General features: G+C 38.5%; 1 protein-coding gene across 11 annotated transcripts; it reads right to left on the reverse strand.

Annotated features, from left to right (window-relative positions):
• Positions 1-589: 589 nt before the first annotated feature.
• On the reverse strand, positions 590-14,261 carry LOC103823843 (programmed cell death 1 ligand 1). 11 transcript variants are annotated; one of them, XM_050987212.1, is made up of 11 exons: positions 13,951-14,261; positions 13,006-13,077; positions 11,442-11,651; positions 10,425-10,471; positions 8,308-8,381; positions 7,268-7,618; positions 6,524-6,805; positions 5,209-5,319; positions 3,612-3,662; positions 2,594-2,659; positions 590-1,610 (listed from the first exon to the last, which is right to left on the reverse strand). In XM_050987212.1, the coding sequence occupies exons 5-11, from the start codon at positions 8,360-8,362 to the stop codon at positions 1,588-1,590; spliced, it is 939 nt and encodes a 312-aa protein (XP_050843169.1). In that variant the 5' UTR covers positions 8,363-8,381; positions 10,425-10,471; positions 11,442-11,651; positions 13,006-13,077; positions 13,951-14,261; the 3' UTR covers positions 590-1,587. The 11 variants fall into 11 exon arrangements, with proteins under 11 accessions (XP_050843169.1, XP_050843170.1, XP_018779612.1 ...); XM_050987213.1 differs by lacking the exon at positions 13,951-14,261 and adding an exon at positions 13,205-13,223; XM_018924067.3 differs by lacking the exon at positions 13,951-14,261 and having other exon boundaries at positions 13,006-13,192.
• Positions 14,262-16,652: the final 2,391 nt, after the last annotated feature.

Consider the following 16,652-nt stretch of genomic DNA (forward strand, 5'->3'; position numbering starts at 1 on the left):
AAACCTCTGTAGATAATTAAAATTTGGCTATCACCTTCAATGACACCCAGATTCAAAAAGCATGTTAGGAAGCAGGAGATATTCAAGTTCACATAGTAACCTTGAGGAGTCAAATGGGAAGAATCAGTATCAGAATACACAAGGTCTGCAATGAATCAGGGAAATTACTCTGTAGTAACTATTTTACTTAACTGTGGTTGACCAACCCCATTGTGATTCTGAGAGACATTTCTCTATTCTACTAAAGAGGACAACTTTCTGAGATTATTAAAGACAACCTTGAATTAGCTAGTTTGAATACTGCCAGCAGTGAAGCCCTGGCATTCATGAATGAGGACTGCGTCCACATTCTTGGGACTGCATAATACATTATTTATTTTCAAATAAAAATAAAACCTGAGTCCAATGAGATTCCAGTCCTCTGCCATCTGTTCTTTGCGGGAGCCATTAGAGGGAGGTCATGGGTGTAGACTCTCTCCTACACCGAAATCTTAGATACAGTTTTTTCTCAGAAATATGCAAATAGAGCTTACACTACGAGCTGACAGGTTGAGGAAACCAGGAAAAAACACAAGAAAAACAATAAAAATGGTTTTTAATTCTTTTTTATTAAAAAAATACAATTGTGAAGACCATTGTAATAAATTTTTTTCACCTGTGTGTTATCCCTCCCAAAAGGCTATGCACTTAGCAAAATGTAACATAACAATAACTTGTGAAATGGGATCCAGGAACAGGTTTCTTCAGCATTTCTATGTAATCACATGTGCATGTATTTCATGTCCTTGAAGTAAATAGGTTTTCCTTTTTCCATTTCCAAGAAAACAAAATGGTAATCTAAAGAAAGGGCTGCTTTTCCTAAATGTCCAAAGAATTGTATTATCCCCAGACTGCAAATCAGAAGACAGTGAGCAGTAACCAAGTAGTGCCAGCAATATCATGAGGAAATTAAATGCCCAAAAGAAAATATCAAAAAGTTTAGTATTATTTAATTTCCAAACCATAGTTACCAAGAGTTTTAAATCATCTTTTTCAGGCTTAGCTGAGAGCATCTGGTATTTTAATAATGAAAATGCCCTGTATGTATGGCAACTTGTCTTGTTGCACCTTTTATGAGGATCAAAGTTTTGAAAAGATTCTTTAAAGTATGGAAAACCAGTTATGTGCAGGAAACTGAAAACTCAGGTGAAGAAAGAAGAAAAAAAGGTTCAGAAGATGACCTATCAAGAGCTAGCTATGAAATTCATGATGGTCATAGACCTAAAGTGCTTTACCTGAAAGATACATTCAATTAAATGAAATCTTTAAAAGACACATTTGTCTAAACTTGAGAAGGTAGAAACTTTGATATTTAAATAAATACCTCAATATCCAGTAACATATACAGAAGCCTGCATTCAATAATTTTTTATGCTATAATAATTATTTTACCTTCATTACATTTTTTCCTGTGTTACAACAATATAGAAGACTGCTATCACACAATAAATACAAAAAAAATTAATATCCCCTCCAATACATAGAACACAGAACATTTGAGCTGACAAATCTTCACAACAAAAGGGAAAAAGTCTTCCCCTTCTCTCTCTAGGTCTTCTCAATTTGTATATCTGTAACAGGAAGAATTATATAAAAAAATTATCAAATTACAAAATGATGGAAGGCATAGAGCACTTCATAGTTTTGCACCCCTTTCCTAGAGCTTGAAGGTACCAAAAGGTTTCCTTCATTGTCAAACTTAAAGATCTAAAATTAAATTAATTAAAAGATCAAACAGGAAAAGATGATCATGGGAGGACATAAAAGTGATAGTTCAAACATACTGTTGGGAAATCCTCTGTAGAAAATATAGGGAGATTGCTATTGCTTAGGTCCCCCTTTCTTTCAAAACCTTTTAAAGTTCTTTCAAATAGATTTATTGCTCCCTCTGCCTGTATTCCCAGTGGCATATCCCCAGACCCTAACTCTGGCTTGGAGATCAACACCTGCAGGACCAGCAGGCTTACCTGTAAGTTTACTGCAGTAAAGTGTAGCAGGGAGGGATTTGGGATGTAATTAATGCAAGTGCTTTAGAAGTCAGTAAGAAAGTGAGAGAAAAAAGCTCAATAATTTCATCCTCCTGTTCCACACCATAGGATGTTTCAGAGATTTGAGATGTTTGTTCATATATTTTCTTGCTTTGTTGAGGCAGAATCACACAGCTCGAGACCTGCTCAAGTGGCTGTGACAGGTTCCTGTCCCCTCCCTCATTGCCATCACCACCCTTACAGATATGCATGGACAACTCTTTCTATAGCAAAAGTGCAAGCAGGAAAAAGCGACTGCTTTGGGTTTTTATATATCTCCACATCACATTTTCCTTTGTATATCTTTACATTCTATTTTAAAAACCAGATTCATTATTTGATGTAACAAACAGTTATGATGGTGAGTTTGTAAGACACAGAATGGGTGGCTGTATTATCTCTGGAAGGCTCTGTCTTTTGAAACAAGAGGCTAAATGAACCAGTCTTGAATTGATGCTCCAGTGACCAGGCATGGTTTATGCTGTGTAAAATTTGCTACTAATTTTTTCTTCATAATTTATACTTACATTTCAGTTCTCTGTCTTCAAGGGAAGCATCTCTCCAGTTGTGTGTATTCGTATCTTTTGACAGTTCTGTAAGCAAAGGACATACATACACACAGCAGTAAGCATAGCTTAAAACTCTTCCTATAGTGATAGATCTGTGTTAGAAACTGCCACCTCAGTCCACTCAGGATCTAGAGCGACTTGAATCCAGAGCAAGAGATGAGATTAACACCAAATGCTGTGTGTGTTTGGGCAAGTAATCTCAAGAGACTTTTTCTTAGGAAAACTGCCAATGGCCTGCATGAACCAATTTTCACACAGCAATTTAATTTGTGGTGTTCTCCCAATACCCATACCACAAATTCAAAATGTTAGCCAGTAACCAGTTTGAGAGGCAGCAAAAGGATTTTAATCTCTTCTTTCCTGATGTAAATATTAAGTCTCTTTGCTCTTTTCTTAATTTCCTTCAATACCACCTGTCATGGTGGTACTGGCCTTCCACTGAGCTTTGCTCACAGTAAATAGCATCAATATCACAACACAGAAACTAAAGGTTCCCTGGGTTTCTCTCAATGGGGCAAAACTCTCTGTCATGAATGTTGTGACAAAGATCCTCAAATGCAAGCTGTGATACTGGAGAAAACAGAGGAATGTGCCAACACAGTTCAAATTGCAGCAAAAAGTTTGCACATCAGGATGTGATGCCATTCTGAGGTATTTTGTTCCAGGGAGCCTGTCCCGTCCTACTGCAGACTTTCCAAAACACAGCATACTGCTCTCTCCTTTTCTTGTGCATATCAGGAGTGCATCAGTTCCAGGAACAAGTATGCTTTTCTTTCACATTTTCCTTTCAAAAGGATGACACAGTCATGAAAAGCTATTCTTCAATTGTAATTTATAGTTGTTATGTAAATGAAAAGTAGAAAGCAAAATCAAAATGGAATTTAAATCCCCATTTGGTTGTCATCATTATGAAGTTAATGTTCAAGCAATTATTTCCACAAGAATCACACTCTGCTAGACTTATCTATGTACATACTTGTTATTGATGGACTTGCCACAGGTGTTCTGTTGCCCTTATTTGCTCTAGCTGAAAGAAAACAAAAAAAAGTTTAAAAACAATCCAAAATACTTCCTAATGAGGAGCTTAAACACATTGGTGGGAGGGGCACACATTACATAGTGTAATCATTTGTTCTCAAAACACTAAATTTCTTCCAAGACTTTAAAATAAATTCTTCAGTGCTCCCAGTCTGTTGGTTTCCTTTCCAACCTCCTTTTCTTGTTTTAAGCTGGAACTCAGTTGATACTATGCACTAACATCACTGGCAAATACTTGTTCAAATGGTTTCCCATCGCATCTTTTCATCCAGAATTGAACACATCATAAAACAGGGAACAGAAAGGGCAACATCTTCTCAGTGCTTTTTGAGGGGAAAAATGCTCACATTCTGGGAAGATTCTGCTCTGAAAAAACCACTTGTCCAGTAACCCAGGACAGCTTAGAATTTAGGACAAAAACTTATTGTCACTAGTTTAGCTTTTGAATCAACTTGTAGTTTATCAAACACACACACACTCATATGTGTATGTGTGTATATATAGATAGACATGAAAGCTAATGTGATGGGCATTATCACTTACACACACAAACAATAAATATTAGTCAGGCAACCTAGGAAACTTCTGACCTTCAATGAAATCCCCAGTGGGATTCTTTTGAGCAGTCAAGGATTTTGCTGTCCGTTCTTCCACTTTCATGTTCTCCTCCTACTCCTATTATGTTCTTAGGGCAAATATATTCTTATACTTGCAGGATTATCTACAGTTCTCTTGCAGCCTGTTAGAATCACCTGCAAGCCTGTTAAGCTTATGAATACTTCTCTCAGGATGTTTCCACAGCCACCCCCTCCCCTACCCAACCTATGAAAGAAAAAGAAATTACCAGTACTTCTTTCAGTTTAAGTAACAAGTTTAAAACCTTTTTTTTCCTTTATTTTGGGTGCTAGCTATAGTCTTTTCATACTCAGACAACCTACAAATTATTTCTTCAAGTCTTTATTTTGTTAGCTAGCAAGTGAAAACAAATTATTGCCAATGCTTTAGCTTTTGAACATACTGTGATGCTGAAAATATCCAATATTAATTTAGGAAGTGAACTGAGAAAGCTCAAAAGTTAGTAAGGAAATCAATGAAATATTCATTTAAAAAAACAGATGCTCTCACAGTTCAGTGAAATTTTTCAGAGAATGCAGAAAAAGAACCACTAAAAAGTCTCCAGTATCCTGTCTGCTACCAGCATTCTGGTCCCCCGTCAAAAGGGAGGACACAGAACAGGAAACTCCAATTTCCAGTAGGTAATAATAAGTGCTTTGATGTTGCAAGAGGTAAGACACTAATCTTACTGCTTACATGCTTACCTGTAAGAAAGATTAACAGACATGCATGGCTAAGTGCAGTTTGTGAGGGGCTAATAACCTGTTTCACTCTGTCAACTTGCTAGTATCCACTCAAGTCCAGCAAAGAAAGTTAAATAAATTATATGGTAAAAAACTGTCTCATTCCACTCAGCGAGGATGAATTAACAGAGCAGACTGATAATAACTGAGATACTCTAAAATAAATAATTTGCAAACCTTTTATTATGCAGAGCAGAAACAGAAGCACTGATCCAACAAAAGCAGTAGCAATGAGAGTTGCTCCAACAAAGCGTCTGCTCTCAGTCTGGAGAATGCCATCAGTTGAATCTTCAAGAAAAACAGGTGGGAGATAAGACATTATTGCATAGGATAAGACATTACTGCCTAATTTCATAGGATCCTCCCTTTGTCTTTCATTTTCACTGTATTATTTTTGTTGTGAGCAATTAAGACATGACAACAACATTATAGATTGTGTCTAAGGTCAGGTCCTAATGGTACACATAACACTTTTTCCAAATAAGGTGGGGGGAAGAAGGAACATATTAATATTTTCTTTGTTCTCTGCATTTCATGTGATAGTGCCTCTGATCCCATCAGAATTCTGCTTGTCAAAGTGTTACATCTGCCTTAGTCTCCCATCAGGATTAAAGGAAAAAAGGTAATTGAAAAGAGGACACAGTTAGTTTCATTGGGTAATGATTGCTCTAAATGCAAAGAGTAAGTGGACTCCTTTAAGGCCAGATATTTTTCTTGTTAAAATCAAACTTGCCCATTGAAAGAATTACTTGGTTTTCTCACTCTAAACATGCCTGCTTCAAACCCTTGTCATGTCCAAAACATGCAGTCACACAGGTGTTTTTAAAACTAGGTGGTGAACTGAGCCCAGGAAATGACCTCACTAAGTAACAGTCTGAAAAAGAGAAATACTAATTTTGAGTTGGATTGGGTCTCCAGTCTGGCTGAAAACATATCAGGCTACAATGCAGAAAAGAATAATTAAAAGCAAAAGCAGCAGAGGAGCTGCTCAGTTAAAGGGTTTAGTAAGGAATTGTATTGGTCTTGTCCATTTATGATCTGACTTTATGAGGAAAAAAAATCTGTGTACAATTACTTAAATTTAAATGTGCTCAAAGCAAAGGCTGTGGTGGCAGGAAAAGACCATATTGTTCAAGTTTATGCGACCAGTAATCATCAACAAACCAGACTATTCTTGGAAGATGGAAGAATTTAATTTCCAGGTGCTGAGTTGCATGTCTTCCAAATAATAGAACTTTTTAAACATTTAGAATCAATTTCCAGATACCTGCAGATCACACAAAATTCCTGTCTTTAAATTCTGAGCATACATGCATGATGAACATGTTAGTATGGTTAAAGAACACATTAATAACAAAACATAATGACACAGGTATTTCTTTCTAGCCTCTTCAAAATTTGGAAAGAGAAACAAATCACAGCTGATTCGACTGGGACAAAATTACATTATCATCTTGAAGTGTATTACCATAATGAAATTTAGAAGTGTTACCTGCTATGTGTAAAATGGCAGTTGTATTTTCTTGCAGCTCTTTATTCCAGAATATACAGTAATAAATCTCATTAATTCCACTTTTGATTGTAAGGGTACTTGTCACACGGTACAACTGGTCACTTGCAGTTTCAAATTTTGTGTTTGCCTTATAAGTCAAATCTTCGTAGTTTCTATTTTGCCATATCACTTCAGCTTCTGGGTATCCCTCCGACTGACACGTCAACTTCCATTCATTGCGTCCTGTGCTCACCACTCCTTGGTTTATAATTCTGTAAGGAGCTAAACAATTGGGAAAAAAAAAAATCATTACCAACAGGAAGCTAGAAGAACAGCCTGTATTAAATGAAAAACACCTTTTCTTTTTCCCCAGCCCCCAGGGTCATGTTTCAGCTTGGATTTTGACATGAAAAGTAAGTATCACTATTGAGTCTGTAACTGGAAGTACAGGATTTATTACAATTTTGATGTGGTTTAGAAAGCTCACCAGGCTTCATGTGCTTTGTACTCTACACATGATTTTGCAACCTGATTCCTTACGTGCCATGGCGGATTTAAAGGACAGAACATGAATTCAGCCTAAACAGAAGTGCCAAGCTACACAGCTGCACAAGCACCATCGGACAGCTCCTGTCTCTAATGAGGTTTCTTTAACTGCTAATCCAGAAATATCTTACTTCAGGGTCTCCTCTAAAATCTTTTAAGAGTATCAGAGTATTGAACCTCTGGTAGTAGCAGACGCACCCTTAACTTTCAGATGGATTGTCTTGTAGTCAGCTCCCCCATAGACAATAACACAGCGGTAAACCCCTGCATCTCTGAGCTTCACATCAGTGATCTGAAGGAGAGACTGTCCCAAGTTCAGATTCTCTTTCAACAATTTTATTCTTCCTGTAAAGTCACTGTGCTGAATTTTGAAGTCTTCCTCTCCTTTGTGAAGTACATAAACCTGCTTCAACTCATCTTTCTTTTCCCAGCTGACACTTAAATCTCTAAATTCTAATTTCCCATTCACTGGAAATGTGCATTCCATGGTCACATTGTTCCCACGTTCCGCAATGTAGAGTGACTGAGGAGCTTCGACAGTGAATAAAGCTGAAAAACAAAATTTGGAAGAAAACTTAGTTTTTAAATAATACACCTAATCTTTAAAGTAATGTCTTATCATATGCATAGGAAATTTTAAGGACCAAAGTATCTGCTCTGATCTGAAAAGATAAACACTTTGTTATGTAGTTGTCCAAGTGTGTGACTAAACACAAGACCTCTGCTGTATACCACAGAATGGGCACTCATATCTGCAGACACCTGCTTTGTGCACACACACAGTGTGATGCTGTACTTTAACCAATGAACTGTATACGCACAGCCCCTCAGCTGCTGCTTTGGGAAAACACTGCCGTGGTAACAGGCAAGTTAGTGCCTCCAATGGGAATGTTCTGCTTATAAAAACGCCAATTGTTTTTTACCCACGCAGTTAAAGGGTACACAACATTTCTCAGGTTTGATAGAGCCTAGAAAACCTTTGGTGTAATGCTAATGGTACCTTGTTTGAAACCTTGCATCTGCTGGAACACTGACAGGGATTTTAACCTAGCCCCATATCAAAATATATGCATCTAGTTTAATGTAAGGCCATGCTTAGACTTTTCCACATAAAACATTAAGGGAAAAAACCTCAAATGCTAGCAGCTGAAGGAAAACTGGAGAAATTAACATTTCTGTGTTTATACAATGAAAGAAAACACACTAAAATAGTTCTACTGCTTTTTATGGCTTCTTACCATTTAGGAAATGCCAGCAGAATAAAAATACATACAAAAACAAAGGCCTTCCCATGATGCAGATGGAACCTAAACTGATAAAAAATAGACAAATATAAATAAATACTCATTTTCTGAGTTGCACTGTCAAATACACTTTATAGCAATCCACACAAAGAACTGGACAGGAGACACTGAATTCCACCCTATTTAAAAACAGGATGAAACTGCACCCAGTAGATAATCAGGCAGAAATCTTGCTTACATGGGTGGGTCTAGGAAAAACATCTTCCTTTATTTGCTTTAAATACCTGTTCTTGACAGATGGCTGAATGAATCCTCTATCATCATCTGTTGTTAAGTGAGTAAGTCACTCACAAATACCCAGTTGTACCCCTAACTATAGTAGGGAATGTTGGTCCCATTACAAGAATGAAAGAATTTTCTGTACTGTCAGTGCAGGAAATAGAACTTGGTTCTTTCCCACCTGTAAGCTTTATTTTAACATTCAGTGAATACACCCTGCTTTTTTACCCCGGTCCCACAGTACACACCAGAAGGCTCACAAAGTTACGTATATTGTGAAAACCATTCCTGCAGTAGTTCATCTCATAACGCATATTTACGCAGTAACAACTATGAATCAACTGTTCACACAAAAGTGCTTTTGTAAAACAGCGACAAAGCCAGTCAGTCTACAAGCAGAATCTATTGCCTTGAATTTCTGCTGCTTACATCTGAATACAAAAGTCATTTCACTTTTCTGTCAGAAGTTTTTCCCCTCTTTACTGACATAGGCTTTATAGTCCTACACAACACTTTAACATTTTAAAATACTATCAGTATCAACTCATACATTTAATCTTCACACACCCACTGCTTTTGGGAAGTCTGTATTTTAAGTCACAAATACAGAAAATGGTAATTTTTTTTCTAAATAAAGTTCTAATTTTGGCCCCACGAATATCCACCAAAATAAGGAAGGATTGCCTTTAGCTGTTTTCTAGTGATAGTTTTAGAATCTGTATCAGAAATTAGACAACTGTAATGCTCATGACACTTCCTAACTGATGAAATTCTATCTTGACTGCCATTCTTCACAATTTTTATGTTTCGTCCTTCCTTCTCTGATTGTCAACTTTAAGATGCTAGTGAAAAAACAATTTTGTCTTGAATTCATAAGACACCAGTGCCCTTACAGTGCTGTGGCTTTAGGGAACTAGACTCCTTCTAACAATTTGATTCAAGCTACCTCTTTTCCTCAGATTGCTGCTGCCTGATCCCAACAGCTGATTTTGCAGCAAGCAATGCATATGGAGCTGAGAAAGGAAGGCAATCCACTACACTGTTAACAATGTAAGCATAGTCTGAAAACAGGCACAGGAAAAATACAAAGAAGATTCTCAGGGTGCAAGATCTGATAAATTGATAAATCCTAGGCTTCATAAAGCAGTTAGGTACCAGACTTACTCCTCAGCCACAACTGATGTCCTTGAAAGCACTAGAAAATTGCAGCCCAATCCTGTGGGTCACCAAGAGCTTCTCTGAATGGGTATGCATCAGAATGCCTCCATCATGATTCCCCTGCTAGAGCAACAAGCACTCCAGACCACCAACTAAGCCACAAAGAAAAGCTTCTCAAGCAAGATAGAGGCATACCCATCACATAAATGTGCCATAATCACCCTTGTTCTGGAGACAAGCCTACCACTGGGACTGACCCTGTAATCTGCACTCCCCCTATCAGAATGACCAGAGTCGTAGCACACTCAAACTCAAAATACTTTCCTTTTTTTTTTTTTTAAGTAGAGACTGTAGACTGCTCAAAACAAAGCAGACTACTTTGAACTAGTACACTGCTTGGAACAAACAGTATGTGCTCTACAGTCAGGACACTGAAAGATACCCATATTCCTGCCTGCAACCCCTATCCACCTTTTTGACAGAAAAACTGTGATGGCATGATCTCCAGGAGGAGTGCTCTGATTAACTCCTGGAAGACAGACAACAAGTTAGCTTTTATAGCCCTAAGACCCAAGTTTATGTCCTGCAATTGCTGACACTAATTAGCATACTTTCTCCCACTGTACAGGAAAACAAGCTTTACAATACAAAAAAGAAATATGACTATTACTTACAAATTTCCTCAAGACTGAGAAAGTTCGCTTCTGTATTCAATTTTTCACTTTCAGAGGGAAAAAAATGTAGGTCCAGGTCAAATCCAGATGCACATGCAAAAAGAAAACCACTGCAATAATCATTATAGAACCTTCTCCTCTTTTATCCTGAGCAGAAGAATCCTCTGGATCAGTTTGAGACCTTTATATCAGTCAAAGTCCTTTACTAAAGCTTGCTGTTTTTCTTACAGTACCTACCACAATGCCCTTTCTGTCCTCTTGTTGCCAGCTTCCAACATCTGTGGCAAATAGTTTTTTGAAAGCAAAGTTTATTCTAAACTGTGCAAATTGCTCCTCAGTACTGCTACTGCTTGTTTCTGCCACAATCAAATGAAAAACACAGGAAAAACCAGAACTATTTGTCAAAAGACTTCATGTGACAACTTAAATGTTGATGTAACCATACCTACTTCTTTAGGAAACTTCCCCATTATTGGAAAGTTCCCCAGCAGGGAAAATTCTGTATTGCTAACAGTGGTTCACTGAAACCAAACACACAAAAAATGCTGCAAAAATTAAAACATAAAATGCCATGGGCATTTTAAGAAACACATAATCTAATCAAAGCTATGTGTGAGCACCAGTCCTTGGAACACCAAGTGGTCATCCATTTACACAAACTCAGGGTCCCTAGATTATTAATCTCAAACCATGCCAAAAAGCTGCTAACAACAACTAGAACTTTCTACGCAATTTTCTGATGTTTGCAAAGGTCATAGGAATAGAAGTAATGTAGGAATAACAGGAGAAGCATTTCCTACCCACCTCTTGCAAAGACAGATATTGTCTTCCCACGATTTGGACACAGTGAAGGACACTGCCTTGCTACTGTGTAGTGAAAAAAGAGTTCTTAATCCTATGTACAATGTTAGCAAAAAATAGAGCACTGTCTTTTTCATTTTCTTGATTCTAGAAGTCCTTTAAGAATACAGAACCCCCCTCCCCCTTCAAGTGTTAGAAGAAAAAGGAGGTACTCACATTAAGTTGTAGACTGTAGAGGGAGAACTGAGTCAACAGCACAAAATACAACTCTAAACATATGTTTCAGTGTAAATCCATTCTCTTAAGTTATCTTCACATACATCATAAAAAGGTTGAAATTCTCAGAGGAGTTAAAATACTGCAAAATGAGCGCTCTAAAAATTTTCACTGTTTTCTTCTTTCCACTTGACAGCCTGCTCACAGTATCTGTCATGGAAGAAAAACCACGTAATATGCAAAACTGATTAAGGTTAATGTTTTTACCATATGTGTGATGAATGTGGAAACCATGGTATATAAAACATCTGAATGTAACATTTAGGTTGTAACAACTGAAACTACCTTAGGAGATTGAGGGGGTGGATATTTGCAGTAGGTGAGACCGATAAATGTTAATTTCCATTGTTTTGTTTTTGGTTTTTTTCTGCTCTTAAAAACAGGCTAAATTATATTGTCTCCATAAAGAAGAAAAAAAAAGGTGCAACAGAAAGAAACTGAAACACATTTGTAAAACAATGTGATTGTTTTACATAATCACATTGTGTAAAATGTGATTGTGTAAACAATCACATTTTACACAATCACAATGTGATCAGAGAAGCCACCTTTCAATGTAGTGACCTTTCAATGTCAGGAAATTAGTTTCTGCTTTTTCATTGCTTACCTTGAGGTCACAGGGTTGCATTTTCCACGTAAATTTTTAGCACCAAATAAAAGGACAAGTGGTGTTTTGTTTTGTTGAGTTTCTTTTTGTTCTTATTGTTTAATTTTGCTGTTTATACACACATACTCCTATGTATATATGTGTGTGTATATATATATGTGTGTGTGTATACATATATATATGTGTGTGTGTGTGTGTGTGTGTGTGTGTGTATATAAATATATATATATATACACACACACAATATATATATACACACACACACATATACATCTACACGCACACAAGCACATTTTACTGCACTGCTCCATACTGCTGTGGTGGAGTTTGAGTTTTGCAACAAAATTCCTAGACACCTATCTCAGCCCTGCCTGCCACGGGACATTCCCAGCCGAACGCCTCCGGGACAACGCACCCGGGCAGGCTCGGATGGCCGCCGGCGCCGCGGTCACCTCAGGGTGGGATGAGGTCGGCGCAGCGCCGGGACGGGCTCCGGGCTCTGGCAGCGCCGCGCCCCGCTGAGCTGCCGTCCGGCTTCTCCCTGCCGGGCGGCTCCTCCCTACCTGGGGCTCCCTCCGCGGCCGCCGAAGCTGTGCGGAGCGTCCCCCGCCCCATCTCGGCCAGGCCTCGGTCGGACCAGGTGTGTTACCCCCCGGCCCCGGCCCCGGCCCCGGCCCCGGCCCCGGCCCCGGCCCCGGCCCCGGCCCCGGTCCCGGCCCCGGTCCCGGCCCGGCCCGGCCCCGGCCCCGGCCCCGGCCCCGGCCCGGGCCCCGGCCCGGGCCCCGGCCCCCCCGCTGCGGCTGCGCCGGCCGTGGCGCTGCCGGGAACTGCTCCGGGTCGCGGCCCTTCGCGGAAAGCCGTGCCGAAAAGCCCCAGCGCCGTGCTCCTACGCCTCACCTTTCCCAGCAGCCGTGGCGGAGCAGGGAGTTCTCTAGGCAAGGAGTTCTCTGTTCCTGAGAGACGTGAGCTCTGAAAAACAAAACCAAAAGCGACATCAGTACCCTTGCGTCCCTTGCCTTATCCTTTCTTTCCTTTTTAGCATCCTGAGATCATTTATTCACGTTCTAAACACATGGTTTGCATGATGGATACGTACTCATGCGGAGGATGACTGGTATCAAAGGACTGGAAATGACACAGTTTCCAGGATATCCATCAATTATAGGAGCTATGTCCTGTTTTTCCAGAGGCAAAGAAACAATTTATTTGCTTCTGTTCCCTGTCACTTAAAGAGCCTTCTGGGAAACAACCTCCAATTTAATAACATGATAATACAATTTGGACATGCAATGTTACGTATAGTTTTTTTGCTGTGATAATATTTCTTATTATATGAAACATAGCTCTAACAAGATCTCAGCCATAACTTTTCTGCAAGAAAGCAATCCTGAAATAAGAATATTACTCAGGACATTACCAAAGAACAAAGAGCAGTTGTGAGAGCATTTTACTAATGAGTGTATTTACAGGGTAAAATAAAAATCAAATAGAAAATTGTGATCCTTGGGAGCATACACGTCTCAGAGATGTGTACTGAAGGAGGGGAAGGACACCCAAACCTCTGTGGTCTCTATACCCTAAGCATCAGGTACTGCCACCTGCAGTATGAAGTTAATGGTTTTGTGGGCCAAAAGCCAGCAGGCATTTGAGAAACCACAGGAACCCCTACCTGGAAGCTATCAGGTTTTCTCTTGATACAGTACATTGATGTGGAAGTGTTTACCAGCAATTGGTTAATTGTGGTCAAATCTTCCAAAAACATATAACATGAGTCCCTTAGAAAGAAGGATGTGGATATTAGGTTATGCAATAAAGGCTCCTCTGCACACCCGTCACACGTACCTCCAGACAGACAAAGACTGCTGTCCCTGCTGCTTCCAGGCACTTCCCGGGGGATATCAGCCCGACAGAGACATATCTCCACAAGCACAGAAAAACACAGAGGTCTCAAGGCAGGTAGAAGCGCAAATAAAGGACTTAGATGAAGCTCATATTTTAATAAGCTTCAAATTGTTTAGCAATAAACATGACATTTGTAAATGGCAAATTTACTTACACAGCTATGTGGTATACATGAGTTACAAAAGAGTCATGAAACAGACAAAATAATCGTAAGCCAAGCTGTGAAGTTTCTTTCCAGTAAGAACAAAAAATGACTACAAAAACATTCCCAGAATGAAGTGGAAGCTTCTAGTTTATGATAAATGTTTTAAGTTAACTAAGAAGACCAGATAACATAGGGACTTCCCCTACAGCAAACAAAAAATGCTGTGTCAAAGCTACAGGCTTATCTTAGCTCTGTGTAGCTGCTAGGATTTTCCTTCACACAATTCCTATTTTCAAAAGCCAAATAGTTAAAATATATATATATATATATGTATACAAGGTTGCAATCATCTTTCTTCATTAATGTAAAATATTAGAAATCTGGATTGTTTTGCTGAACATTCAGTTCTAAACTCTAAAATTAAGAGTTACTGTTACAAGTTAAATAATTCTTTATGGGGTTAAAATGTGTTGTGGTCATCTCTGTTTACAGTCAATACACTTCTGGCATACTTATGTAAATATACTGTGGTAAAAAAAGAAATTTGGCTTGCTAAATAGTAGCAATTCAGGACATTGATCTTCAAGGTATTTCTTCAGTTTCTTTCAGACTAATTATTTTGATTGATAGATTTTGGAATTCAATTTTGTTTGTAATCTTTCAAGTTCAATGAAATCAATCAGGCAGACTGATACAGATACAGCCTACTTTCCAGATACTATTCTACAGGCTATCTCTAGCATAATATGTTTCCTTCTCAATCTGGATTGTATAATTGAAGAGAATAATGAATTGTTTAACATTCAAATCATTATGGTAAAATTCAAACCGATGCATCCAAGTGCATTACATATAAAGATAAGAGAAAGAACACTTGCTTTCTTTCAAATATTTCTTCTGGTTCTAATTCTGGTTCCTTTTTCTTCCTCATCATGTAAAAATCACAAATAAATTACCTAATAAATATCTGCATCAGCTCAAATTATAACTATTTCAGTTTTTAGTTGACTCTTTTTTTTTCTTGTTATGTATCACAGTCAGCATTTCCAAGGTTCAATCATTTTTGGACCAGCTGTTTGTGGAGAAAATACACCTTATGATTTAAATATTATTTTTAAAAATATGAAAAGAACAAAGGAGGCATGACTGCCTATCTAATGGATGCCAGATTTGTGTTACTTTGAAATGTCTTTATGACTTTACATGGGTCTTTTGTAATGGCAGCAATACCTGTTGCTTTCTGGACTAGAGAAATACTGCCTTCTTTCAGAAATGCTGACAATCTGATAGCACTGTGCAATATATGATGCTGTCTGATTTTTTCCTCTCCATACCATGACCTGACAGACTGGGAATTAGAGCAGGAGAGGCTATATCCCCCAGTGTGGTGCCATGAATATTTGCAATATCAGTGAAATCACATAATTCATGTCTGGAGACACAAGTGGTACCAACAAAGAGAGGCAAGAGCTACAGTCCCTGCTGCAAGTGGGCTCCTGCCAGTGTTTGAAGTCTGATGTAAATCAAACCAGTCTCCTTTCCACAGACAAGAATCACAGTGGTTTCTTATGCCCTATGGAAACTAGTCTCCATCCTCTGTGCTGCTTCTTAAGTCCTAGATCCTTTCTTCAGAAACCTGTACTGTTTTCCTAGCAATGTTACTAGTTCCTAGTTCTGCCTCTCCACCTCTCCCTTATCTGTTCCTGTATTATTGAAATCTGCTGCCCCATCCACAGAAAGTAGATCTCTGTAAAACAGAGGTTTGCCAGGGCTGCACCACAGAGATCTACTATGCTCTAAAACTCCTTTCTCCTCAAGGAAAGATTTGGACAGACCAGAATGGTTTGCTTGGTTGCAAGGGGCTCAGTGGGTGAAGATGGATGGTATCTTTGGTAACTTTCTTTGAAAGAATGTTATATTTTCACAGATTTATCAGTGAGACACCCATCAGTCTCAATTCTCTCTGACGAAGTCTCATTAAATACCTGTCAGTGGCTGCCAGTGCGGTAGTGCCATCTTGTGTGGAGCTGGAGTATATCAATAAATTTCTCCCCTGGTTCTCTGCTGCATCAGAGATCCAAGGGAAAAATTAAATACTTGTTGAATACTTCAAAAAGTCACAGGCATTTTCAAAATATCACTACAATAGTTCAAGTTCTTGAAAGTTCTTTACTTCAAGTTTTTTACTTCAAGTAAAAACGCTAAGCAAGTTTCCACAAGAGAAATTTTTTTCCTTATTTTTTCCTCATTCTTGTTCTACCAGTAACAAAAAAAAAAAAAGGGGAGGGGGGGGAGGAAAACTGGGAAGACAGCTGTCTTCTCAGTATTTTTTTTAAACAAAACTATTTGGAAAATGCCTGAATTTAGAAAATAAGCATTGCCAAAACCAGCATTTTCAAGTCAAGATACCAGCGGATTGAAGGAGTAGACTGTTTCTGGAAAAATAGTAATTCTTGGGGTAAGACAAGATGTCAAATTGCACTCTGAGGTGGTGTTC

Source organism: Serinus canaria, chromosome Z (genome assembly GCF_022539315.1).
Source record: "Serinus canaria isolate serCan28SL12 chromosome Z, serCan2020, whole genome shotgun sequence".
Lineage (NCBI taxonomy): Eukaryota > Metazoa > Chordata > Aves > Passeriformes > Fringillidae > Serinus > Serinus canaria.